This window comes from Trichoderma gamsii (genome assembly GCF_001481775.2).
Source record: "Trichoderma gamsii strain T6085 chromosome Unknown Scaffold_89.2, whole genome shotgun sequence".
Lineage (NCBI taxonomy): Eukaryota > Fungi > Ascomycota > Sordariomycetes > Hypocreales > Hypocreaceae > Trichoderma > Trichoderma gamsii.
Genome location: NW_020171426.1, coordinates 1 through 25,812, shown reverse-complemented (window position 1 = coordinate 25,812; position 25,812 = coordinate 1). Strand labels below are relative to the sequence as shown.

Genomic DNA, 25,812 nt, shown 5'->3' with positions numbered 1-25,812 from the left:
TGGCAGGGCTGGGGGCAGCGGGCAGCTTTTTCCTGCAGCATACACCGACTACCAGCTAGCGCTCCACGATGCAACATCTGCATCTTCTATTCAGACATGGTCGTTAATCTGACAGGGTCGGAGGCAGCGGCGCAGTTTGAGAGTTGACCGCAGAAGTTGGATCCAGGACAGGCTGGTTTTGAAGACATGGTCGTTATTCTGGCAGGGCTGGATGCAGCGGCGTAGTCTTTGGAGGGCTCAAGAATAACATTTCCTTGAGACGTATATTGTTTGGGTCTTGGTTTACAAATACGCCTGGGACAGCGTCGGCGTCATGGAAAATTATTGTCTGTTTTATTTATTTAGCAGGATGATACCCTTTTGTTTATTGGGTAGCGGATATAATATCGGAGTTTCAATGAAGTCACTTTGTCAAGTCCCACAGAGCATTATATATACCTAGTGTTAAACATCAGTAGCAGCAGTAGCAGCACCTTCATCCCATGAAAGCTGTGGATACTTGGCAGATTGCACCCGATTTACATCGTAATGCAAGTGCAGTAGAAGGCCAGGGAAACGTCGCAAGATTATGCTTATTTGTCAAAAATAAGCATGGGAAATAAGCCAGCTCTCTAATTCTGAAAATAAACCACCAAATCCAAACCCGGATATGCCATCCTTGCTGTCTATGTTAATCTGTTATAAATTGCTGCTGATTCTCTTCTAATCCTTTATTCAACTTCTCACAGTATATTTCACAGTACGTATCAGCCGACAAGGGTATTCAGGCACATTCTAACTAAAAATGGACTCTGCGTATAAGCCGTCAGCAAGTCAACCCGACACGGCTATCTCGTCTTCAACCGCGCAAAACAAGAATGTAATTCCAAAAGAAACAAAAAAACAAAAACATACAACAGCCGGTGTTCGCTGATGGTCACCAACTCAACTACTAATCTGCCGGTTAGTGGCTTGTCTATGGGGGAGCAGACGGGGCTTCCCAAGCGACAAACCTAGAGTTCAGTTCTGAGTTTATGTTGGCGGGGCGATCAGGGGATCTTCGGGCAATGTAAACAGTAATAATAACGCGCTGGGCTTTAACCCTCGGCACGGCAACTTCACATCAAGCTTGCCCCCCGACTTCATAGACGACGTGCTGCGGACGGTGTGCTCTAACATGAGTTGCGAAAACGACAACGCCGACATAGTCACGCCCGGCTACTTCCAAGGCTACTCCAACATCAAGAAGACGGTGCGGTTCAACCCACAGGATCTCCTCGCAAGCCAGGCCATTGCTACTGCCGCGCTGTCCCTGCCAGCCTCGGGACCGGGCATCACGCCCGCGGCGAAGAAGACGCAACAAAAGCTGCTAGACCAGTTGATGGGTGAAAATAGCCCGGAGGCCAGGTTTCGTACAATCCCCTTTGCGCGGGAAGCAAGCCGTCTTGAGCAGTGCATCGAGGAGGGTGAGTACGCATTCAGGATGGAGCAGGTCATCACCGTCTCCGTGTCGCAGCTGCTCCCAGACCACCGCACCATGCCCATGGTTCTGAGGCCGATGACGCAGCTGATCAGCTTCTTCCTCACAGCACAGAAGGAGTACACCCAGGTGCTCAGGGTGTTTGACCCCGAAGCATTTCCCGGGGTGCTGTGCGCATACGCCAGGCTCTTCGAGCTCATCGCGGCCTCGATGCTCGCCCAGTTCAAGCGTGGGGGGAAGGCAGGGCTCACGGTGGAGCTGGGAGAAGCCATGGCGGCCGTTGATCGACTGGGGAGCTTCTGCTTTACTGGCGACAAGAGGGTGCTACCAAGCACGACCTTCAGGTATCTGGGCACGATGGAGAGCATCAAGAACCATGCGTTCCCCTATATCGACCCGGGAAGGCTGAACATGGCCGGCCAGGGGAGGATGAATCTAAAGAACTGGCCTGGTGTGCAGGACCGCCGAGTGCACCTCCTACAGGCCGCGTCTCTACAGTACCACTACGGAAAGCAAGTGGCGGCAGGCCGGGAGTCTGAGGCCAGGGTGCAGCTTCTGTCACAGGATGCCTACGCTGCGGCGGAGTATATAGAGGAGGTCTTCCGGAATCACTTCGTGCCCGAGATGCGGCAGTTTTTCGCAGGGAGGATCCGGAGGCTTCTCCAGAAGCGGGGACGCAGAGTCGAACTCTCAGACGAGCAACGGGAAAAGCTCAAAAAGGGTCGCCTATGCCTTGATGACTGGGAGGCCGCGGGTCAGAACGGCACAGCCGCGTTCAGCTCCGAGTAAGTACAATTACCTAGATATCCAAGCATCATCCATACCACCATAGCAAAAGCCACTGCCGGGCGCTAAGCGGCAGCATATGCAGATGTAGAGAGCTAACCAGCAATATGTACGTAGGAGATTCAGCAGTATCGTAGCGGAAATCAACGACGTTCTAGATGAAGGGCAAGGCCAGCCGAAGGAGGCGATTACAAGTGACACTCTGGAGCAAGACAGATACGTCGACCACATCCTAGGAGCTCTCCAATCCAGCAGCGACAAGGCAATGGACAGGACCCTCAGCTCCATGAACATGACGTGGCTGGCCGTCCTGAGTGCTCTCTTCAGGCAGACGTACAGAAAGGGGAATCCGGAAAAGTCAACCGAGCAGTGGCGATATCACATCGGGTTGGCGCTCAGACGCAACCGCGTCGAATGGGTGCTGGGGAGCTCTCGCGGCACTATCACGGCGACGATCGCCTAAAGGGTACTGCCGTTAATGGAGAAGAGCTCGTTAGTCGGCTGGGCCATGAATCTATACCCTGGGAGTCTGAAGCGGAAAGCCGTCGAGTCGGAGATCGCGCGGGAGAGCAAAAGACATAGGGCCAAGGAGACCTGTATCGACTTCGGGTGCACGTTTCCTCTCAGCGGCGGTCTCCCAGACGGGCTCGAGCGCGGCTTCAAACAACTGCTGGAGAACTCGGGCCACATGAAGGTGCCTCGCGCGGGGCTCACCAACCACTACAAGAAAGCGCACCGCTTGCTGGAAGAGCTCCAGGCAAGGCCCGAGGTCGAGCTCCTCTGCATGCTGGCCCTGACGGTGGGCATGACATCAGATATGGTCGTGTACAACGTGCCCAGGGGAGGAGGCCAGGACGAAGTCGTCGGTTTCGCCATAGCCGGCAAGAAGGTCAAACAGAAGAGGGGGGGGACGCGGGCGGCCCTGCTGGCAATACGGATGCTGTGGTTCCTCGAGCCGGACCGGTTCGTATGGAACAAGGCCCAGGGACCGGAGAAGAAGGTGGAGGAGGAGACGATGTACAGCACGCAGTACGTGCGTGAGGCGACAGGTAAGCTCCAGAAGCTAGCCCTAAGCTACGTTAGAGACCAGGAAACGGTTGAATTAACGTTGGATCCTAATCCATAGACCAATACAAGATAACAAACAACATGCTCGCGACATTGGGCTGGATTAACAACAGGGACAATCAGCTAAATGCAAAGTCAGAGATGCTCCGTATAGCAAGCCCAGAAAGACTGCAAGCACGATTACGGCTACTGCGAAGTCTAATGAGCAGGCCGGCAGATTTCATCAGAGAGGTGTTCCAGAGCGACGATCCAAAGTGGGTTGATCAGTGCAAAACCATTATTAAATGAGAAGCCCAGGGCAAGGATGCTTATAGAGAGCATAAGTTAAACAGGCAAAATAAATTATATAAAGCCAGAGAGTAGAAGCCAAGCATATAGTAGGGCGGTTGGCTTCTATCCCAGTCTAGCTCCTGGAGCAGTCTCCTCTCGCTTCTAGCCCGTCTTTTGATGTGGGTTATTGTGGCAGTCCTGGAGGGTGCTGTCGGAAGCTCTGCGCCTTCCTTCGCGTCTGCTACCTCGTCGCCATGTATGTCCTTGTGCCAGGGGACCCAGGCCACTTTGGTAGGGACATTCGCTACTGCACTAGTATTAGGGTACACTACCACCATTAATCTTAATTTCTCGCATTAGGATACGAAAAATTCTTCCTGTAAATCACAGCTACTACGATGATCACCGAAACATGAGGCCTCTGCTTTCGCAAAACGCTATAAGGAAAACCTAGTATACATAGGGGAAAAGCCCATACTAAGGCCCATTGACATATCCCGAGAAGACTTGTAATAATCATTTGTAACATATTTGGGTTCATAGCTAAGCAGAAAACCTTGATACTTCCCTTGCGGTTGTACTTATACTGTTCATCAACGTTTCCAAGCGCTGCCTGACTTCACGATGACGGTGGTTGCCTTGATTCGGCGCCTAAACTAAAGGCCGAGAAATAGAACAATATGGTTGTCCGCTCTCGTCTTTAAGGCATGATGCCCACTCATTAGTGGTGATTTTCGTCCATGAGCCTGCCTTAACGACCTTCGAAACATTTTCGTGCAAGAAGTTCACTCTGTAGTCCCGGTCCAAGTATGTAAAGCTAATCAATTTCCAAGTCAGCGCTCCCAATTTGCACATTATTTCCCGAACCGCAGTGTCGGTGTTGCTTACCCATCAACGTCAACCCCAGAATTCCATCCGCCCTTTTCTTCCCCGTAGTTAAGGATTCCTCCGACGCAATGTTGGACGTCTGGAACTTCAACTGGTCCTCCGTCTTTATTCCAAACTAGGCAATATCAGTAACGTATCATTAATAAGATTGTATTTGAACTTACTGGGGCAAATCCCTGGTGCAACCCCGATGAACTCAGTCCAATGAACGGGCCATGGGCTATAGTTTTCAATACCTCCACACAAAGGACCAAGGCAACCGCCTACGATAGCAAGCGCTGGGAGGATACCTGCTCCAGACATTGGATTTAGTTTTTTTCAGATGGATCTACTCAAATTGTGTTCAATATATTGAAAACGTAGAGAATGTATGAGAAAGATTGAAAGGTCGGTATGGCTCCTGTATATTCCGACTAGGGTTGAAGTTGACTATTTAAATCAGGCCATTGGCAGCAGTCGCATGATGAGACCGCCCACAGGACATGTAAAGTTCACATCACGACCCGATTCGGTTCATCTTGGCAGATGTAGTTCACAAACAGGATGTGCAGCTCCGGATGCGGTTTTCTAAGTTTACTTGCGACGACGACGAGGAGTTCGTTAGATCGGCGGGTGCAGAAAACACCATCATGGCTGAGCGGCCCCACACCCTGCCTCTGAAAAGTGTGTGTCTAATGCCTGCAACTGAAAGCATCAAACCATCATGTGTAGCCTTGACGAGGGCTCATTTGGCCCAGCACAACATGTGTGACGGCCATTCCACTATACGCTGTGGCCCCGACTCGTCAAGGTAGGGTTAGGTAACTTGTTTTTCTGTCTCCAAGGCAGATGCACTAACTATGTATAAAATAGCTGTGCTGGTTTCTGTCTCCGGAAACAGATACATAAGCTTGCTCCACTTGACTTCTGAAGGTAAAAGCAACTCACTTACCGTTGTAAAAATTTCCCCATCGAAGAGTTAGCTTTACCGCTATAAACTCAAAAACGAGATTTGTGGATAAAAGGCAACAACATTCCTCATCAACCATCACCATAAAGCGGCTATTAATAGGCAAGGACACTGATAATAGTAAGACGAGGCCGTTGAAGAGGCAACGAACGGGCGGTGAAAAAAACCAGATTAGTGCGGCTCCAAATGCGACCTCTCGCAAACGCGTCGTGATCGAAGAGCTCTCATCGGCTTGGGCACTGGCAAGCCCACATTTGCTTGCAGTTGTAAAGCTTCCGCTGGGTGTTCTCTCTACACGTCGGAGCAAAGGGAAAAACCGGTCAGTTAACAAGGACCATATAGACAAGCTGCGCCGAAATTCATCAATAGATAGCATAAGTTAAACAGGCAAAGTTATTAATATATAAGCAGAAAGGTAGAAGCCAATTATGCTGCAAGATCCTTTTTATCTAAAAGTCCGGCATTTTAGATAAGAGTTATAAATAGCGCCTGAGCACCAGGTGGTATTTGTAAAAACAACAATCCACTCCACTAAAAGGTAAAAGGCGGTGCCTAGAAATCGGATGGGATAACGTTTCAATGGCGTTGATAATATTTACAACCGCGCCATGCTTGCCATTACAGGATGGACATCGAGAGTTCGCATGATCCACAAGCCTTCTTTGCATATGGCGTTGGAATTAGAAGCCAAAAAAGATATGGAGTTTATTTTCCACGAGGATACAGCGGAACAAATAAAAGTAATCATGGAAAAGGGCACTCGCTTTAAAATATTTAAGGCCTCCAAGTATAATCAGAAATTATTAAATTAATGGCTGCTAAAGCTGGCTATGTTATATCAGCTATATATTTAGTTCCTGATACCAAGTCCCGTACGTTGGCCAAATCAAACTTGACACTCGCTAACATTTATAGGTATTCACGTTCTAAGTTCCTATGAATTATATAATAAGTTGGGATGGCCCTAAAAATTGTCATGGCGGCTCCTGTTGATGTTCACTTTTCTCGGAAGGCTTGGGTTTAACAACAACAACAACAACAACAACAACAACAACAACAACAACAACAATAAGTATGTGAATTATTGAAGACATTGGAACAGAAGGTGATTGGTGAAATTTACAAGCATGTTTTCATACAAAGGCACTCAAGGGGCAGTTGTCAATCGAATGGTACGTGAGAATGGGTAAGAAAACAATCTTTTGGATTTGTCAAGGCACCAAAGGCTTAGATGTAGCTGCGATAGGAGGTGCAGTAAGGTTCTGATAATAATCTTATTTTCTTTGGGGGGATTCTCCTAAGCTTGTGAAGACTCGGAGGCATCCCCCCCGTCATACATACGCAAAACGTCTTATCTTCATTTCCAGCATCAGATGGAAGGCGTATCATGGAAACACACTTTCATTGCACCCTGCTCATGTTGGGTGTGTCCCTGCACTTGCTAGCGGTAATACACCATCGTCCAAGCGAACTGCCCTAATCGTGATCGGTCGGGCCCGACTGCTTGGCGCCGTCGTGATCTCCGGGTGTTCAGCATTGTATACCAGTGGTAAAGTTTTAAAAGGCGCAAACCTGCGCGCCAGAGAAATAAAGTCCTCATACTTGTTATCCCATACGAACATATAGTTAGGCCAGTACACCGAGTAAAAACTAAGTTCAGGCCAATCAGGATAAATTTCCTTGTAATCAGTCTCCACCTGGTCTCCGTTGACAATAACGGTGATGGGGTTGATAAATGGGGGGGAAGGCGGTCTTTCCATAGATGCGGTAAGGCGATACCGTTCACCAGCCTTCCAGCCAAAGACGTAGGCTAACTTCTTGGCCATGTTGAATAATACGATGTCCGCCGTAACGACAAAAGTAGCCGTCTCTGCAGCTCCTCCACGCTGCACAGCTGTGACTTGGACGGCGAAGAGCCTTCCGTGCCCGTAAGGCTCTTCCCCAAGAGTAGTCGGAGATATCGAATCCTCGACAAATATTCCTTCTGCCACAAGCCGCGTGCCGTGGTACATGCACCCGTTGCCGTCACGCAGCCCCCGCAGCCAATCACCCTTGTACGTCAAGCCCCCCGGATACTTCATGACGCCGTATCCATAAGGAGTGTTGTCCTTGAGATATCCCAAGTACTGCGTCTTGGATATTCTTTTGTCTTCATCAGCGTCGCTGCCGACCCCGTTATCGTACTCCAGTATACCCCATACATTGCCATCGCCCAGCACCAACCACTCAAGTTGATTCGTCGATTCTCGAAGGCCATATTGAATGGTCTTCGGGCTGGCGTCTTTGCGTGCTGCAGCAACTGCAGAGAGCACAGAACCCTGGTCATTGTCGATAGAGACCAAAGCCTTGTCCTTTGCTGGATCAGCGTAAAAGGACACGTATGTGGTTGTAAAGGCAGGAATAGAGGCATCACGCGAGACACCAAACTTAGAAATGGTCAAATCACTGTCCTCCTGGGTCCTCCAATCTCTGATGTCCTTTCCCAGATGTCGATATATATTGAGAAGGCTAGACATTTGCACATTCTCCGGGACAATCTCCACAACCAGTGTGCCGTTGAGGGGCCTCGCAGCTATCATGTCTTCCACCGTGTTTAGTGGGTATTGATACGCATCGGCTGTTTCCTTGAGCCGTCGTAACGCTCGCCACTGCAGCGTATCTTGCTCATACAACCCCCTGGCGCTGTCGTGGAGAGTCTGGTATTTGACCAGAAAATCGCTGACATGCTTAGGATCTGCCTTTTTATTGCGGTAGTCCTGGAGAAGCTGGCCTAAACCTGCACTCGCTTCTAACTGTAGGCTTCCCACTTCGCGCTGTCGGTCCTGGCATGTCTTGGAGAAAGTTGGGAACAGGCTACTGTACTTGGGGCTACTGGTAGTACTAGTAGCTGCTTCCTGTGAAGAATGCTCTAGTGGCGGATTCATGATCTCGAGATATAAAGACATGCGACTCTGTGCGAGTGAGGTGAGTTTATCGTAGAGAGCACGCAGCGCCACCATATCAGACTCATTGAGCTCACGAAAGATAATCTCCACCGAGATAGCATCGAAATAGCTCACAGGTGTCAGCGTCAATTCCACCGGAACGCCGTGTGTCTTATCGGGTGGCGGCACTGGGTCACTAGTAAAGTTGGGAAATCCCCTCTTTATTTTGTTCATCAATAAGGTAGGTTCGCGGCTCCTGTCATTGGGGGTCGCTGGAGGGGCGTCTGGATTAGGTTCTGTTGGGATAACTTCGTCCTCTGGATGAGGGTTAGGGTCGACATAGTCAGCCTCGAAGCTGGTGGATAGGTGAAATCCTTTGAGGTTATTCATTTCTTCATCGTCTACCTCGGCCTTGGCGTGGATGTCTCCAATCTTAGCAAAGTTGGACATGGTCCCGAGAGAGAATATTCCCTTAAGATTGTGGTTTTCGTTCTTCTGAGAATTCGTCTGCGTGATGCTTCCAACTAGGGTACCTCCATACGTGATGGCAGTCACCACGTGGGTAATTCCCCACGCTGCTAGGTCGTTTTGGTCAATGACAGCATGGTTTTGTAGATCCTTATCATTTATAATGAGCCGCTTATGGACCGTTCTCGCGTGCACTACGCCCGAGATTGTGATGGACTCCTCCTGGTCATCAGAGCGGTCCAGGTACGAGCCGAACCCCGTCAGTTTCAACGTTCCTGAACACACTGAAACAGACACGGAGGCCGATACATTAAGTAGATGGGCTCTTTCCTCGACGCTCTGGGCACTCTTGAATGCAACCTCTGTCTTGGGCATGGGCGTGGTAACAGTTGCGGCATCAATGTAGGCCCTGTTAAAGAAGTTCGGGCTGAGCAAGTTGCCTGTTGCACCCTGGTACACCTGGCCCAGAAACGCGTCACGTTTAAGGGCCGGTACTTGAAGGTCTCTGTCATTTGATGACATGGTTCGTGGCAAAACGTAATTGCCTATGTAGATATGATCTGGAAGGATTCACCGAGGAACTTCGATATATCCCGTGAGAGTCGGGTGGAACTGATCAGCCTCAGCATTATGATCAAGGATATCGTGGAGTACCTCTTCTATGTTTATATACGGGCTGGGTTGAGGTCATTAAAATGTCACTTCTCCCTAGTCAATAGTTAATATAATTAGAATTAGGAAATAGCGCAACCTAAGAACTTAAATTTCAAAGCCTCTCATACTTCGGCTGGAATTCCACATCCCCCGCTTTTGTACATCATCCAATGATAAGAAACATTCTTTAAATTTAAGCTCACGTCAAACGGTCAAGTGCCCAAGTTTAGCCAATCAAGACCCGTTAAGTCTAGAAAAGGTTGACAAACGTGAAACGGCTGGAACGGTGATCCGAACCTAGAAAACTGGTATCGGAGTTTCGTATAAGGCATATAAGATTCGTCCGTGGCTGTATGCTATCATTTGCGGTTGCGATGCAAGTTTCATACGGGATCGCCGCCAAGTACCATACTCGGAGGTTGTATGAGTGTTCAGTGTTAAGCGCTCGCCTACCGCCTTACCTGGAAACACCATTATTACCTTGTTTTACTTTCAATTTCGTGAATCCAAAATTTGGCAATGGCTACTGTTGCAGAAAAACAGCTTTTGGTCCAAGCAATGGGGCGGCCAAGCTTCCTCGGCCAACTCTACGATGCGCGCTCATCCCAGCTTCTCAACTATCCGCTTTTCCCAGCCAACAATATTGCCGACAGTACAGTGCAGGATGAAACGGGTTTAACAATCCACAAATACGAAAACGTCACAAATTCCAAACAACGATCAGAGCTACTTGATCTCAAGGCCTCCATGTCACTCACAGTTCTCGGCGGCGAAATCAAAGCTGACGGATCCGCCCATTTTGTCGATAGATCCGAGAGCTCAGAGAGCTCCACAGCTATCGCTGGAGTGGAGAAAAGAGGGTGGTATACCCGACGTCTAGATACTTCAGATGAGACACTCCAGCACTCAGTTGTCATGAAGCCTGCGATGAAGAAAGCTGGCGCTACACATGTCGTAACCGCCATTTCATACGGCGCCAACATGTTAGCGACTCTGAATGAGACAGAGAAGAGTAGATATGATAGCACAACCGTGGGAGGGAGCCTGAAGCTCGAGGTGCTGCAGAGCATTGGGCCATTTGGAGGAGCGACGGGTGAAACAGAACTTATCCTCGAAGACAGGAAGAAGCTGCACAAGCATGAGCTTGAGATCCATCTTGTAGCCGACTACTTGGACCCAGATACGATGGGGGCCAAAATACCAACCACGATGCTGGAGCTCTCGAGCAAGTTACGCAAAGCAAACTCTCTCCTAACAGTGCCCGTCCCCGTTCTCCTGACAATGTCGCCGTTATCACAGTTTTCCAAATTCTCGGTGGAGGCATTTTACCGGGAGCTCCACGAGGCTGTTCTCGAAAAAAGCCGTCAGCTTTTCGACGATCTACAGACTGTCAGTCAGGACGCAAACTTCCTGCTCCGGAGTGCATTGCGGTTATATCCAGAGCACTTCCCCAGCATGATTGCGTCATGTCAAAAGGCAGCGGCCGACCTAGTTTTACTCGTGGATGAGTATCGTGGCGATCTGGGCCGCTTCCTGCGTACCTCGAGGGATGGTAGCAGCCCGGAAACTGAAAATGGCGGAGATGGAGCATCCTCAACTGCAGCCTTCCTCCCGACCTGGACTGCGAAATATGAGGATGCTAAAAACCAACATGAGAACAATACGATTCTCATCAATCATTCGGAACGGATAAGCAACTATTGTGCCACGTATCAGCTTCCTCTCCAGTCGGCGTATGATATGTCCATCTTAATGGCAGCCAGTACCGCGCGCCAAATTGTGGTCGTAGTCATCCCCGAAGAGGTGAACGTATTAGGCCTTGAGAATTTCGGAAAGGACCTGGTCAATACGGTCAAATTACTCGAAAACATCAACACAAACCCTGATACTGGTATTGTATGCTGCTCCATTTATGCCGATAAGCTTTTGTTCAAGGAATTCCAGCAGCTCGATGGCCCGAGCAACACCATCTTGGAGGCCTGCAATCGAACACAGATGACGAAAAAGCCATGCATAGTATCCTATGGCATATCCTCAGTACTAGGCGACTCTGACTGGACGGCGGACCAAGGCCCGTCGTCTTGGGGCTCCAAGTACATGAAGGAGGATTTGGCAACGTACATTGGAGACCTGGACGAAGATGGTAAGCCTCATGGTTACGGCATAAAGAAGTACGTCGGGAACGAGGCGCATATTGGTACATGGTTCCACGGCGATCGAGATGGCCGTGGAAAGCATGTACGGCTTTCGGGCAGTAGTGGAGGGGAAATGGAGGAGCTCGAGAAGGGCGTTTGGGTGGACGATGTGCTGGAGGAATGGGGAGTCGTAGTCGATGTGACTGTCTACAGGTCCAACTCTGCAGGAAGTGACATCCCCATCGACAGCGCCACCACAGCCCTGGTATCACATCCACTCTACCCAAAAGGACAATCTGCAACACTAGGTGAGGCAGCAAGGCTCATACCAAGGCAGGTGAAGAAACTCGCTCGCGTCTTCAGCGACTGGAAGAGCCTCGATCTTCAACAACGAGGAGAGTCGATTTACTTCAACACAGTATGGGAAGTGCCGAAGGAAACGCAAATACAAGATGTAACCTTTATCTACGCGAATCAGTACGACATTAACCGCTCAGGGACCTGGGTGGACTTGGATACTGGTAACGTGGGTGTCCTGTGGGATAATGGTTTCTCATATGGCATTATCGGTAATTTGTCTATGAATCCTTGGCTTTTGGGGTATATTGATGCTGGGCCACCGTTGTCTGGAGTTGAACCCGTAAAAGATGCCTCGGGGCGGTCGAAGATTGATATTCGGGAGAGAGGCCAAAACATCATGGTTACTGCTAAAGTGACCCGGAAATGGGACCCCTTTAAACGATGATTCAAAAACAGAAAAATAACGAAAGAGAAAAAAAAAAACTTGTTCTTCGGAATGTTTTTTACCTTAGTTTCCACGCATCAATCGTCAAGAAAGGGAGTCTGTTCAGGTATTGATTGGCTGAAGGAGGTGTGTCTGATTCACCCTATAGCCCTGGACAAAACTTGGAGGAAGTTCCGTCAATCCGCTGTGACTATCACTCTTTGGTTCTAAATCGTGATCGTTTATCGTGAAATACATTGTGCTGCGATTGATTACAGTAACCCATAGGCTCGCTCCTTCTCCTAGGCAGGAATTAACTTCGGATTGTCAAACATATATTGTAAGCAAAATGTTATTCTATCCGAAAGTTAGGCTTTGCTACCTACCACTATAGAAAAAGCAAGATATTTCTAGATAAAAAGGTAGATTTTCTAACCTACTATAAGGCAGGTAAAAATAATCCTTTTAGTTTTTCATTTTTCTAATTAATGCATAATGTGCTTAGTTTAGCTAGTTTGGTAATATACACATAGGCTCTAGGGTTAGCTTTTTTCTTCCTTCTTTTGCTGAAAATAAGAAGGGGGGTGGAGACAGAATGTGGAGGCAGCCTACCCGGCACTGGCAGTTGGGGTTAAATGGGGTAAGGCAAGCAGGGGTCAGATAGGTATAAGAAGGCCAGCGCCCAGGTGCGCCCGGATTTTTAGAGGCTTGTTTTTTTTTACCTCTTCCCACTGCTTTTTCTTACAACCTTTTTCCGCAACTCTTCCCACAACTTTCTCCACAATTTTTTCCACAAGATTTCTTCCTGCCTCTTTAATATATTATTTTTTCCTATCGTTTTAATGCACCGTTGTTGTTTATTGCATTGATGCATTACATGTAATGCACTACCTTGATACACTGCCTTGATACACTGCCTTGATACACTGCCTTGATACACTCTGCCTTGATACACTGCCTTGATACACTGCCTTGATACACTCTGCCTTGATACACTGCCTTGATACACTGCCTTGATACACTACTCTAGAAATGCTGATGGAAACGGCGCCCGTTTCCATCTCTACGCCAATCACACACTACCATCTCAACCCCCTGTCAGGCCTCGGGAAACGAGGCCCGTTTATTATTTCGGTTTTTTTCCAGTTCCGGGTCCAACTGTAAACGGCGCCCGTTTCCCAACCGAGCCCCATAGCGCGGCCCAGTAAGAAGCATGTATTTCTTCCATATCAACCTCCCCTGCCTCTTCCCCAGCCCAGTAAACGGGCCTCATTTCCCCTTAACCCAAGCATTTCTCCCCCCCTTTCACCTTAACCCTAAGTTGCGTAAAGTAAAAAATAAAGTACATATATAATTACAGATTTGAATACAGCTGCTGCCTTTATTCCCCTTTCTTTATAACTGATTGGTTGACACCGCTCGCTTTCTCTCTAATCCAATCCATCCACGATAGACTGAAAGAGCTGGTGGGTGCACCACCCTCCCACCTTCATAAACCATATGGCTGAAGGTATAGAAGAAAAACTTCGCTCTTTTGGCCTGTATTACAACCAGCCGGAACCTGCTATTATATGTATCTCTTGCGGGTTTGCCCTCAAGACAAATACTGACAGAGTCTCACGACATCTCGGGGAGGCTCACGAAATAGCCCGCAAAGCCCGCCGGGGACTCAACCGGCTTGTCCAGTCGCTAAACTTACCAGACCCAGGTAAACTGCCACCGAGGCCTGATGGATCGGAGATACACCCCCATCTTGCATTGCAAAACGGCGCCGCCTGCAAGCATTGCCGCTTCCGATCAGTGAGCCGCAAGGTTCTTTCGCAACACCTAAGGCTAGAGCACAAGGATAAGATCAAGCAGCATTCATCAGCTAGAGGCGGCAGCTGGCTGCAAGATCACGTCCTCGAGCAGCTCCAGTTTCAGAGTTGGCTTGCCGGTGACATCTTGCACTCATGGCAGGTGAAGGCAAGCCCGCAGTCGGGGCAGTTGACTGTACCAAGCGGCACCATAGCCCCGGCCGAGGAGGTCTCTGTCCTTGTTCGGCAACGCGTGGAGGAACTCTACGCCCGAGAGCTGCAGTACCTATCTACGGACGCTAAGCATACCGCCGCCGCCGCCGCCGCCGCCGCCGATGACAACAGCGACGCATCCGCCGCAACAGCGGCCCTCATGTCAACGTGGATGCGACGCACAGGCTGGGCCGGCCTCATTCGAGAGGCACGCCGCGATCTCTTGGTTGCGCTCTCAGCCCTTCCCAGCTCACGCCTTGGTCCTCTCCAGCTGGTGGAGCATGATGGGAGAGCGCTTGTCAGCTGCAGGGAAGACGAGGACAGATTCAGCCTTATGGTGGCTGCTGTTGACCGGCTGTTCGACCGCTGCTGTGACACGGTGAGGCACACGGATGTCCCCATACGCCGCTGGCTTAGAGGTAGATTTGCCGACCGCCCATTCAAGGCGCCTTTCGAGCTAGTTGCAAGACCCGAGTCTGAGCGTAAGTACAGGCAGCTGATGAAGAGATGCCTGTGCTTCTGGCTCCGACTCTGGCGATTGCCCCAGAAGATTAGCCACACACTCACGCGTCGTAGCCTATCCGGCGAACAGAAGCGCATTCTGGGATCTCTATGGCGGGACCCGATATGGGAGAAGCCACTGCCGAAGGCGAGTAGTGATCTGAAGAGCAGCGGCTCCAACGTCGGCGCCCAGGCAGGATTGGATAACTACAGGGAGGCTTCAGCGTTCAGGGGTAATCCACCCAAGGAGAGAGGTGATGTTGACGAAGAAGGGGCTAGCGAGACTGGCTCTACCCTTAGCTGGTATAGTAGCGATGATGAGTATGGAACAGAGGAAGAGGAAGAGGAAGAGTGCGAGGATGATAATGATGACGATAACGATGACTATGAGGACGAGGATATAATAAAAAGCACCTGCGGCAATGAAAAAATGGGCGATAGGGGAGCTGACGACCCTGCAGCTGATGCCATATTACGCTTTCTCTATCTCTTGGCAACAGAGGACTTTACAGATGGCCAGTCCAGCTCCACTATGCTGGTTTACTTTAGTGCTGTATGCGGCCTCTCCCCCCCAGCTGGGGCAAACTTCCTTCGCCCTGCCCAGTATACAACGCACCTTTCTGGGCTTATTTATTGCACCCGACTCATCTTGTTCGAGGCTGTACTACCACGCATGGCACATAGCTATGTTGGAATCCCTGCTAGACCCCATAAAGGGCAGCTCGCTATTTTGCAGAGCCTCCGCCAAGAGAAGATGTGCGATGGGTGTTTATCGCCGCTGGGCGAGTTTCTCAGTCTCCTGGCGTTTGGTCAGGCCCTTCGCCAGTCGGAAGTGCCGGCCTTTATGTTTGAGTGGAGTGAAGATGGAGAGGAGATCTGCTGGGATGGAGACCAAAGGTTAACCATGACCGCCTTTCGCGGCCTCGTATGGGGAGTTCTCCAGGCCGCGATCAGGATATCCTGCCGCCTAATGTACAAGTGGAAGCCGCCTGCCCCAAACTTCAAGAACATCCACGACAGGCTCTCAAACTCGATTGCTGGCTATTCATTTGCCAACGACTCCCGGAACGAGCTCTCTGGCCTTTACCTGGAGCTTTTCAACCGGGCTTGCCTGGCCCCCATTGACGGCCTGATACAGGCACAGGGACGGGGGGAAGGGAGCTGGGATTTAAAAGTAATTACCTAGTACCTTGAATTACATGATGAGCTGCTTAAAACTATCATGCTGCTGGTTCACCTTAGCAGCGGCCAAGGCAGTAGGGTAACAGAGCTGCTGACCATAGGGCATGTAAACACTTCCTCAAGGATTCGGGGAGTCTGCTTTTATTCTGGGCGTATGTGCCTTATTACTCGCCATCACAAAGCGCGCTTGCGGACGAATAACGAGTTCCAGGTCGCGCGGTTTCTACCGGAGCCCGTCGCTTTAATCGTCTTCAACTACCTTGTCTTTATCAGGCCGCTTACTTACATGCTGCTGCGCACGTGCTTCCAGAAGAAGGTCGATAAAGGCCTGCTGTTCGCACCGGCGTCAAGCTCTAGCAGCTGGAAGCCAGCGGTTTTATCCAACACACTGCTGCACTTTTCCAAAGGCTCCCAAGGGGTTCCCGCGGGGCTTGGGGCCCAGCTCTACCGGCAGGTTTCTATAGCTATCACCGAGAGACACCTCCAAGCTGCTTCCCGGCAGTTTAACCGATATGACGAGATGGCAGTGGGAAGCAAGCCCGATGCTGTTTTTGCATGGCAGAGCGGCCACAGGCCCAGGCAACGATTCATCACATATGGGCTTGATGGCGCCTATCCGCACCAGCTGCAGCCTGCGCTACTTCAGCTATATATGCATGCATCCGAGCAATGGCACACCTTTCTCCGCCTGGGCGAGCAACAAAACACAGCTTATGAGAAATACGCTTCATCCAGCGCCGAGGACCATGCCGCTTCGAAAAGGCCCCTCGATAGCGGACCCTTGCCCTCAACATCGGCGTCGCCACGGCCTGCAAAGCGATTGTGCGACAGGCCACCGCTAACGGCCTCGCCAACGCTCCAACGGAACAATGGTCACGACACCGGCTCCGTCTGCGGTTCGCAGGGTGATGCGGCAATCACCACCAGCGCTGCCGAGCACGCAGAGACACAGGCGGGAGACGGCGATGGGGGCCCACCAGAAGCGGACTGCCTAGCACTCGAGGATGCCGTAAGCTCAGTGGATAGATATGGGCCGTTTGTCCATCTTCCAGAGCTTAGGCTGTTTGTCTGCTGCGAGTGCAAGTTCGCCGTTGTGATGGCTGAGGTGGTGACACACCTACGACACAGGAAGCATCGTCTGACGTTAGATCTGTCTCAAAGGCAAGCCATCTGGTCCAGCATGCAGCAGGTGGCGGACGTGATCCAGGACCAGACGGAAATGCAGAGATTCCAGTACCCACCGCCTACGACAAAGCCGATCCCGTTTATTCAGGCGCCGATGGAGGATGGTATGGGATGCAAGCAATGTGACGCTGTATACCGGCAGGTCCACAGGATACAAGACCACTGCCGCGAGGCACATGGCTGGGTCAACGATTGGAAGAAAGGCGGGCATGTAGCACTAAAAGCCAAAGAGCCGCGTGAAATACCTTGGAAAACGGGCGTGCGATGCCAGAGGCTCTTCTCATCACGGACTGGTAGCAGTTGGTTCGAGGTCGGTCGAGTAAGTGAAGTAGAGCAATAAGCTGCGTGTATCTAAGCCTAGTATTTATTGTTTTCGGCGGTTAGTAGACGGCAATTAATTCTACACGGCAGATTTTTTGGCGCTAGCAGGACAAGGGGTAACCGGCAATTATACAAGGGTTATAGTCGCCAATTGCCTAATATAGTAATATAATAAACCCAAGCCCCATAATAAGTTCGGTTAGGGTTGTGCCCAAGTAAAATGAACTTATACAACAGACCATTTCCCCAGAGCTTAGATCACCGGCTTCTTTATTCCATGGAATAAAATTGCCTACGATGGTAAGGCTCTGATCAACTCTAGTAGAGTTGATATTTAATTAACCCTTGTATGACCCACTATGGCAGGGGTAGAGTTGATTTGGAAGACTGGGGTAGAGTTGGTTTTATATCGATAAAGCATAACCCCTATGTGCTACATGTGCTGACTGTTTTCTTATCTTTGTGTATATATACCTCCGTACCAAAGCAACTCTCACTATATCTAATGATAAAAGCCAGATACATATATAATAATAGTTAATGCATTTGTTTTTCTATTATATAGAATGGACCCTTTTGTTTATTTACCTGCCTATCGGCTTGTTATCTGTCAACGATGTCGCTTTGCCTGTGTTGCTGATGAGACCGCCACACATCTGCAGAAGCGACACTTCGAAATTCCGCCTGCCGAGCGACGCAAAATCGTCAGTGCAGTCCAAGGAATTAATAAAATCATTCGCACGCAGGCTGATTGCCGAACTTGCCCTCATATTGCCTGCCAAATACAAAAGATACAGGCTCACTGCCGCGAGAAGCACGGCTGGATAAACCCACGGAAGAAAGGGCGGCAGCCAGCCGTGCAGCCATTGAGCCAAGATGAGGTGCTTTGGACAGAAGGTGTGCTGTGCCAACGATTCTTCCGATCGAGGGCGGCTAGTGGCTGGTTTGAATTCGGTCGCGGCCATACCCACCCTTCACAAACGAAGTGCGGTAGCCACCCAGACATGCCAAAAGGGAAACGGAAACAATTAACGGATGATGGAAAAAGTTCGGAATGCGCCGAGGCGGAAACACACCTTAATGCCGTTTTAACTAGAGAGAAACAACGCCTTGAGGAGAATACCCGACCGGCCATATACGACCAGTCGCAAAAAAACAATGCCTTTGCCTTATCAAATCCCTGGATGGATTGCACCCAGTGGGACCAAATATACAAGTGCACGCGGCGAGACATCTTGCAAGCCCTTATCCGAATTACCTGATCGCCACCATCTTACAAAGGATTATTTTATAGGTCAAAGATCATGCAAAAACAGGCCAGCTATCGTTAATTCAGACGTTGACGAGCAGAAGATATCATGTCTTCTTGGTGCATTGGATTGCCTCCTTGACAGATGCGAGGAAACCGTCCGGAACACCAGTCGCCACATACTATGCTGGCTTCAAAGCACAGGCCATCAACCTTGTAGCCGGAAGCCATTTTCCCTTCTCTCCAAGGTTGGTAGCAAGAAGCGATACCGCCGACTTTGGAAATGCTTAATAGCCTTTATAATTCGAAGGTATCGTGCTTTGGAGGACTTGGAAGAAGAGTTGACCAACGTCCCCCTTGGGCTGAAAGCGCAGAATCAAATACGGAACCTTCTTGAGCACGAAGCAGGGGAGCATATCGAGACTAGTAAAGGCTTGTGGCCTGACAGCGGAAATCAAGATACTCGGAGGCGCCATGCCATGCCGGAAATCAATGAAGATGATGACTGCATTGAAGATGATATGTCTTCTAGTGACATGGAAGATACGGAGGATAGTGCTGACGAGCATAATTATGGAACGAGTGATGCAAATATTAATAGCCTCTCTTATGGAAAACAGCAATGGTGACGAAGAAAAATCTGAAAGCTTTGAAGAATTTGGCCATACCAGCAACAATAGCCCACAAAAAAAGTGCTATCAAGACCATGCAGCCAGATTTCGAGGGCCAAGACAGCAGCGCGATGCCGGATCAAATTATCAAGCTACTGCTTCAGCTGAGCCTGACGCTGATGACGGAGAGATTCGCAGATGGCCAGCCAAGCTCGACGTTGTTGCTTTGTTTCAGCGGTATTCTGGGATTTATAGCTCGTGGTGAGGGCTATAACCCAGCGAAACAGTGTACGATGTCTTTATTAGGGCTTATTTTTTATTTAATGGTTGCTATTTCTAGAATATGCATTACCGCTATATTTGTACCTTAGCATTGGAATACCTTAGCGTCCGCGATTTGGATAGCATGAACGGCTTGAGCTCATACGAGAAGAATATGTCATTACAGGATCTCATTCCCCTTTTAATGAAGCCTGCGAAACTTTGGCCGTGTCATTGCGCGTACTGATCCGCCCTTGTTTCTTCTGCGCTGGAGCGATGATGGCACTACTGTTTCTTATGGAGATAGTTTCTATCTTTCTATGAATTGCTTTAGATGGCTTGCTGACTACTTTATCACTGAAGCTGAAAGAGCTTTGCTTGAGCTTGATGCTTGGTTTAAGCCCGAATACTGATTTAGTTAAGGCTAAAGACGATTTGACAAACGGATGGCCCGGTTACTTATTTACCCGGCATCCTGATAATGTAATAGATTAATTATACCTTGATCTAGTAGCGGAAGCATGCAAGACTTGTGTGTTATCTAATCGCGGCTAATGGAACTGGGCGGCTATATCCTCTTATTGGGAAAGGGCCATGAATCTTTAGGAGATGTTGCTAGGTGCATTTTATACCGCCTGCGGACAAGTACCGCGAGCAGAAGATCTCCTCACGGTAGATTGCGAGAACGGCGACTTTACTAAGTGCGGCATTTATATTTAGAATGGGTCTATGGGATATATCATGCAGACGCACAAGGCCAAAAGAAGCACAAACCGGGAATTTTACATAGTCCGATTCTTACCAGTGCGGCTAGGCCGGGTCACTTACTTGTACCTTGTTTAGATGCGGAGATTTGCAGCCCTGCTACGACGCGAGCAGCTTCGGTGTTTAGCAGACGATTTAAATGAGAGACCCCAAAGCCATCGACTGTTTTACACCAATGGACAGCCTTAGGAGCCGAACCGCCTAACTTGGTACTAAAAAAAGCAACTATAACAGCATGGGGACGCGCAATTAATATCCAAGTATACCGATAAATTATAATTACCTTTTAACTAATATGATGATCGTGGCTCTGAAGCAGATCTAAATGCTATTTTTGCCTGGCAAAGCGGGCACCGCCCACTGCAACGTGGTATTACGTACGGGCTCGACGACGCCTACCCATCCCGTCTGCAGCCATCTCTTCTATGTGCCTATGGGTGGGCATCATTTCGATGGCATGAATTTCTTCATCTTGCAAGCAAGATTGCGCCATGCCCATCGCCACAATTGTCAGAAATGAACGACCAAGCATTAGAAAAAACCCGTTACGGATCTATGGGCTGACCACCTACCCGGCCAGGCTATACTACGGCGTTGAGATCAAACTCATCCTCTAACGCAGTGGGTAACATAATGCGCGGTACCTCTTCGACCCGCGCCATGCCGACCTACCGCTCAATCATATGATGTGTATACTTCATTAATAAAAAAAAAAAACTAAATAAACAAACAAACCACCGAAGAGCATGACTCCTAACTTAGCCCCAGTTCTCTATGCCCGCTACCATCGCCGTATTGAAGTAGGCTATGGATATTTCATGACTGCGTCTCTGGGGCGTAGTGGAGCACAGGCAGGTGATTCGTGCGACAACCACCAGGGTCTGCAACGAGAGCCGCCACACGGGCCCCACCTCGGTCTTCCGCAGCGGAGACGGACTCTTTTGCTGAATACGGTAATTCCTCAAACATGCTGCAGGAGCGGTTCACGTACTGTTGTCCAAGGAGTGTCTGCCACGTTCCTTAGGTGTATAGGATAGCTCACCTGACTAGCAATGACACGCTCATTCTGCCTGTTTATGCGCACAATAGCCGCACAGACCGTATTAGTTATTTGGCATCTCGATGCATGGGTTAGCGCCCTGGTTACTGACTCGTTATATTCCGCTGATCTGAAAGAGCGGCATAGAAGAATCTTGACCGTATATTACTTCTGCAAAAGGCCCTAGTAATTATATTAAGTAGTTAGTAAAGTGGTTTTAAGGGCAAGCTTATTGCTATGTTAATAACTGGATATGTAAGCTATTTAATGAGTGTAGTGAAGTGAACTTATATATGTAAAAGTATTAGCGGAGTGTATTGTAAATAGATAACTATATAAAGACTAAATTCATCTTCAAGTTCCATTATTTCTATTAGGGGTTTATAACATAAGCATAGAGTTAGCAGTTAATTTAGATATAATTTTGCACCTAGTTATACTGGTACTATCATCGGGCCGAAGTAATTAACAGTGCATAGATACCGACAGCGGCCACTTACAAGGATTATGAATAATATGTTTGTTTGTTTGTTTTATTATTAACATCCACTAAGTAAGCTAGTTACATAAATCCCTGCTGGGCAATAGGATGGTAGGAGCCACAGGTTCAGAGTCCGCATTCGCTACATGTCAAGAGAACAAAAGAAAGTTTCTGTGTCAATCTGTGTCCTGGGGGGCAGGGCCGTAGGGGCTCGTGTCCTCCACTAGTGTCTGAAAGTGTTTGTATCCATCAGGGCCTAGCAAGTAGGTGAGGGGTGTGATGCCCATCCGGAGGTCCTTTTCGGAGACTTCCGGTAGGAAGGGTCGGACCTTTCTGCATTCCACGAAATGGCCTCGTGTCCTTGGCTCACCGCACTTGCAGGTGGGCCTGGTGTCGTGTCCGAAGCGCTCGTGGTATTCTACGAAGTCCCCATGTCCCGTTCTTTCCGCGTACAGCCTGTGAAGGATCGCCCTTGGCAGCTGTAGTTCCGGTGGTTTGGGGGGGGCGTCGAGACGCCAACGTCTGTAGTATTGCGGGCGGTTCCTGTCCCAGTCTAGCTCCCGGAGCAGTTTCCTCTCGCTTCTAGCCCATCGCTTGATGTGGGTTATCATGGCTGTTCTGGTGGGTGGTTTCGAAAGCTCTGACCCTCCCTTAGGATTATGAATAATAGCCACAGGATATAAATCCAGCTGATTGGCCACTTTTAGTATTATTGGGCAAGCCCGAATACTCCGAAGTTTCGGTGTTTTGCGGCAAGGGGTAGCAGCAAAAGTTCCAACGACGCATTTCTCCTTTATCATACTACCCAATCTTAGGGATTAGCAATAACACATAATAAATCTACACGTCTTTCCGCAGGCTGCGGCTAGCATTTACTTTATTAAGCCTAACCTCTTTATAGTGCTGCTTTATAGCCGAATGGATTTTCCGAAAACGCTGCGATTTTTATCAGCCTTTATATAATACATCCGAAAACATTGGCTATTATAACTAAACAAGGGTCTACTGTATCACAGAGACTGCTCCAGATATGTTATAGTGATACACTTTCCCCAAACGTCTGCCAATATCTTTAGTGGAGCTTTCCTTCTATCTGTTCGCGTGGGATTCGTACGCATAATAAAACTTACTCCACCCTCTGTGCTATCTGGTGTAGGTATAATGCCTGGAGTGTCTCGGATGCTCTAGAACAAAAGGTTCGCCGATGCGGTGCCATAGTTAATTCCTATTGAATCTCTGCAGCAAATAGGCCATCCCACAACTAGCTACACTACTTTGTCGATTAGGTGGCGCTGCTCACATCGCTATAAGTTGATTGCTATTCTGGGTTCGTTAGCATTCTGCGAAGTTATTGTTGAGAGACTAGAAGGCATGATCCGTGCGGTCCCAGTGAAGCTGAAATATACAGTTGATATGTCTAAAAACCGTACTGAAATGGCATTTTACGTCCTATGTTATTATATCGTATTCTCTTCATAATTACAATTGTCTTTAATACCTCCGGCTATAGAGAAATTGCTTGAATTTCTCTCCTTTATCAACCCTTTAAATTTCTTAAGGATCTAATCCTATCTAGGGTATATGTAGGGAGAATTTAATACTGTACCTCTAGCTATAATGTAATCGCTTGATTGACACTATAAGAATACGGTTCGTCACATATCGGCAATTCGGCAGTGCGAACGGGGCCCAGTTGTAAGCTTATTGTGGATAATCAAAGGAATTTGCACATGGACTTCCAAAAAGGATATTAGTTAAGCTTGCTCAGTGTAAGAAAGTAAAATATAAAAAGCAATATAAATCTGTCTTTAAGGCCTTATTTTGTCTTTTATCCATCAGATTTACCAATTCATTAATCTGCCTGACATTTTTTATATAACTATTAAGTGAAAACTGTAATAGTTATAACTTTTTTTTTTTTTGTTTTTTAAAGCTACAATGTCAAAACTTCTCCCTGCAATCTTTGCGATACTTACTGTAGCTTCTGCAGCTACAGTTCAGGAAACTCAGCTTGGAACATTCGGTGACAAGGGGAAACTTTATATTAAACCGGCACCACCTCCTGCGGCCTATGTCAATGGCACCCATACCAACAGTGTATTACGGGAAGACTTCTCAGTGACCAACTTCCAGTGTGTCCCCCCTGGATCGAATGGCCCAGCATCGGGAGACGACTGTGCGGAAATCTACAGAGAATTACTCAACATTTCTGGCCAATCATACACTATTCCACCGCTTGAGATTCTTACATTCGAGTATATTAGCTGCGCCGTGGGCATCTTGAACCGCGACGTTTGCGGTGATATTCATTTCACTGCCGGCGAATTGGCACCTTTTGTCAACACAATGCTACAGTGTCCTTACAACTATGGTGCTGATGGCGTGATTGAAGGTGAAGATCCTCCGGTCATGATTGTCATGACCGGACTGGACGAGGATCTTCCAAGCTATACTGCAGACGGCAACTGTAATGATGCTCATGATGAGCTTAAGAGGAGCCAGGCGTGATTTAAGATAAAGATTTCAAGGCAGATCTTTATTAATTAAAGAGATTAAGCGTCACGACCTAAACCTCTATGATTGCGACAATGGCTCTACAGAGTAGGCAAAACCGCATTAACTATGGACTGAACTACCAATCAAAGGCACTCTCATAAGAAAGCTAAGAAAGCAGCTTTCCATCATAATCCAATATAACCAATTGGATATATGAGTTTACATTCTTTACACTCATTTCAAATAGCTTAAATAACGAATTGTTATTATAGCATTTACAATATAATTAAATTAAAGTATAAAGATTTTTTTTTTTATTAGTATTATAACTTGATCTATAAAGCTAGCCGCCATCTGTAAAAGAGCCCATGTAGAAAGCAATTGCAGCTTCATAGTAAAAAAAGTACGCTATTAATAAAGAGGGGATAGAAAGCAATTAGATTTCAGTGTAGAAAGCAATTAGGTTCCCGGCTGGTAAAATGGCCAAACTGCATATGCTGTAAAAGCAACAACGGGCATCCCGTTTATTCATTTATTTAGCCATCAGCTCAGTTTATTAATGTTGTTTATTGGATTGTAGTTTGCAATACAACCGGCCATGACTGGTCCAAAGTGGGTTTGTTGGATGAGTAAGCAAGTGTATTGCACCATGTAAAAAATAAAAAGCAAGCAAGCAAGCAAGCCACAGGTCAGATGCAGCTAAGCGAAGCAATGCCTTCTAGAATTTAAATATAAATATATTTCCTTTACCTGTAACCTATTTATTAATCCGCCCATTGTTCAGTTGCAACAACACGCTGATTACTTGTAAACTGCCTAAACCATGTAAAGTTAAACAACGCGACCTAAAACAACCATCTTTATTGGCTAACTCTAACCCCAAAGTGGGGACCGACAGCTTAGGGTAAGGCTAGCGCGAATCATCTGGATATCACAACCTCTTCGTTGCTAAAGGCATTCATTCTACTAGAGCTCTTGCGATATATTTCGCTAGATCTTTAGTGAAATACGCCTTTATATCTCTTTATTAATATAAATTAATACCTGCCATTTATTATTTATGGCGGTTAGTAGACGGCAATTAATTTTATATAGTAGAATTTTAGGCGCTAGCAGGACAAAGAGTAACCGGCAATTATTATACCCCAGGGGCCCGACTCGTTAAGGTAGGGTTAGGCATTTATATTCTGTCTCCGGAGACAGATGCATTGGCTGTGCTTAAGCCATCTATATTAAAATTTCTCTGTCTCCGGAGATAGATCTGTTAGCTGCACGTAAATTAGTTATGTGAGTTCTTTATCTCAGGAGACAGACCTGTTGGCTGCACGTAAAATGGCTGTGCTGGCTCTCTGTCTCCGGAGACAGATGTATTGGCTGCATGTAAAAT

General features: G+C 48.1%; 5 protein-coding genes across 5 annotated transcripts; 4 read left to right on the top strand and 1 right to left on the bottom strand.

Moving 5' to 3' along the window:
- Positions 1–1,156: 1,156 nt before the first annotated feature.
- On the top strand, positions 1,157–2,708 carry TGAM01_v211088 (hypothetical protein; the record flags this gene model as incomplete). Its single annotated transcript, XM_018810970.2, has 2 exons — positions 1,157–2,244; positions 2,363–2,708. 2 exons carry the CDS (start codon positions 1,157–1,159, stop codon positions 2,706–2,708), a joined length of 1,434 nt encoding a protein of 477 aa, XP_018655822.2.
- Positions 2,709–6,835: 4,127 nt separating this feature from the next.
- TGAM01_v211087 (hypothetical protein) lies at positions 6,836–9,334 on the bottom strand (the record flags this gene model as incomplete). Its single annotated transcript, XM_018810968.1, has 1 exon — positions 6,836–9,334. One exon carries the CDS (start codon positions 9,332–9,334, stop codon positions 6,836–6,838), a length of 2,499 nt encoding a protein of 832 aa, XP_018655820.1.
- A 651-nt stretch (positions 9,335–9,985) lies between these two features.
- On the top strand, positions 9,986–12,346 carry TGAM01_v211086 (hypothetical protein; the record flags this gene model as incomplete). The annotated part of the gene is made up of 1 exon (XM_018810967.1): positions 9,986–12,346. The coding sequence occupies one exon, from the start codon at positions 9,986–9,988 to the stop codon at positions 12,344–12,346; it is 2,361 nt and encodes a 786-aa protein (XP_018655819.1).
- A 1,479-nt stretch (positions 12,347–13,825) lies between these two features.
- Positions 13,826–17,417, top strand: TGAM01_v211085 (hypothetical protein; the record flags this gene model as incomplete). Its single annotated transcript, XM_018810966.1, has 4 exons — positions 13,826–16,009; positions 16,229–17,026; positions 17,146–17,306; positions 17,345–17,417. 4 exons carry the CDS (start codon positions 13,826–13,828, stop codon positions 17,415–17,417), a joined length of 3,216 nt encoding a protein of 1,071 aa, XP_018655818.1.
- Positions 17,418–23,867: 6,450 nt separating this feature from the next.
- On the top strand, positions 23,868–24,437 carry TGAM01_v211084 (hypothetical protein; the record flags this gene model as incomplete). The annotated part of the gene is made up of 1 exon (XM_018810965.1): positions 23,868–24,437. One exon carries the CDS (start codon positions 23,868–23,870, stop codon positions 24,435–24,437), a length of 570 nt encoding a protein of 189 aa, XP_018655817.1.
- Between the last annotated feature and the right edge of the window lie 1,375 nt (positions 24,438–25,812).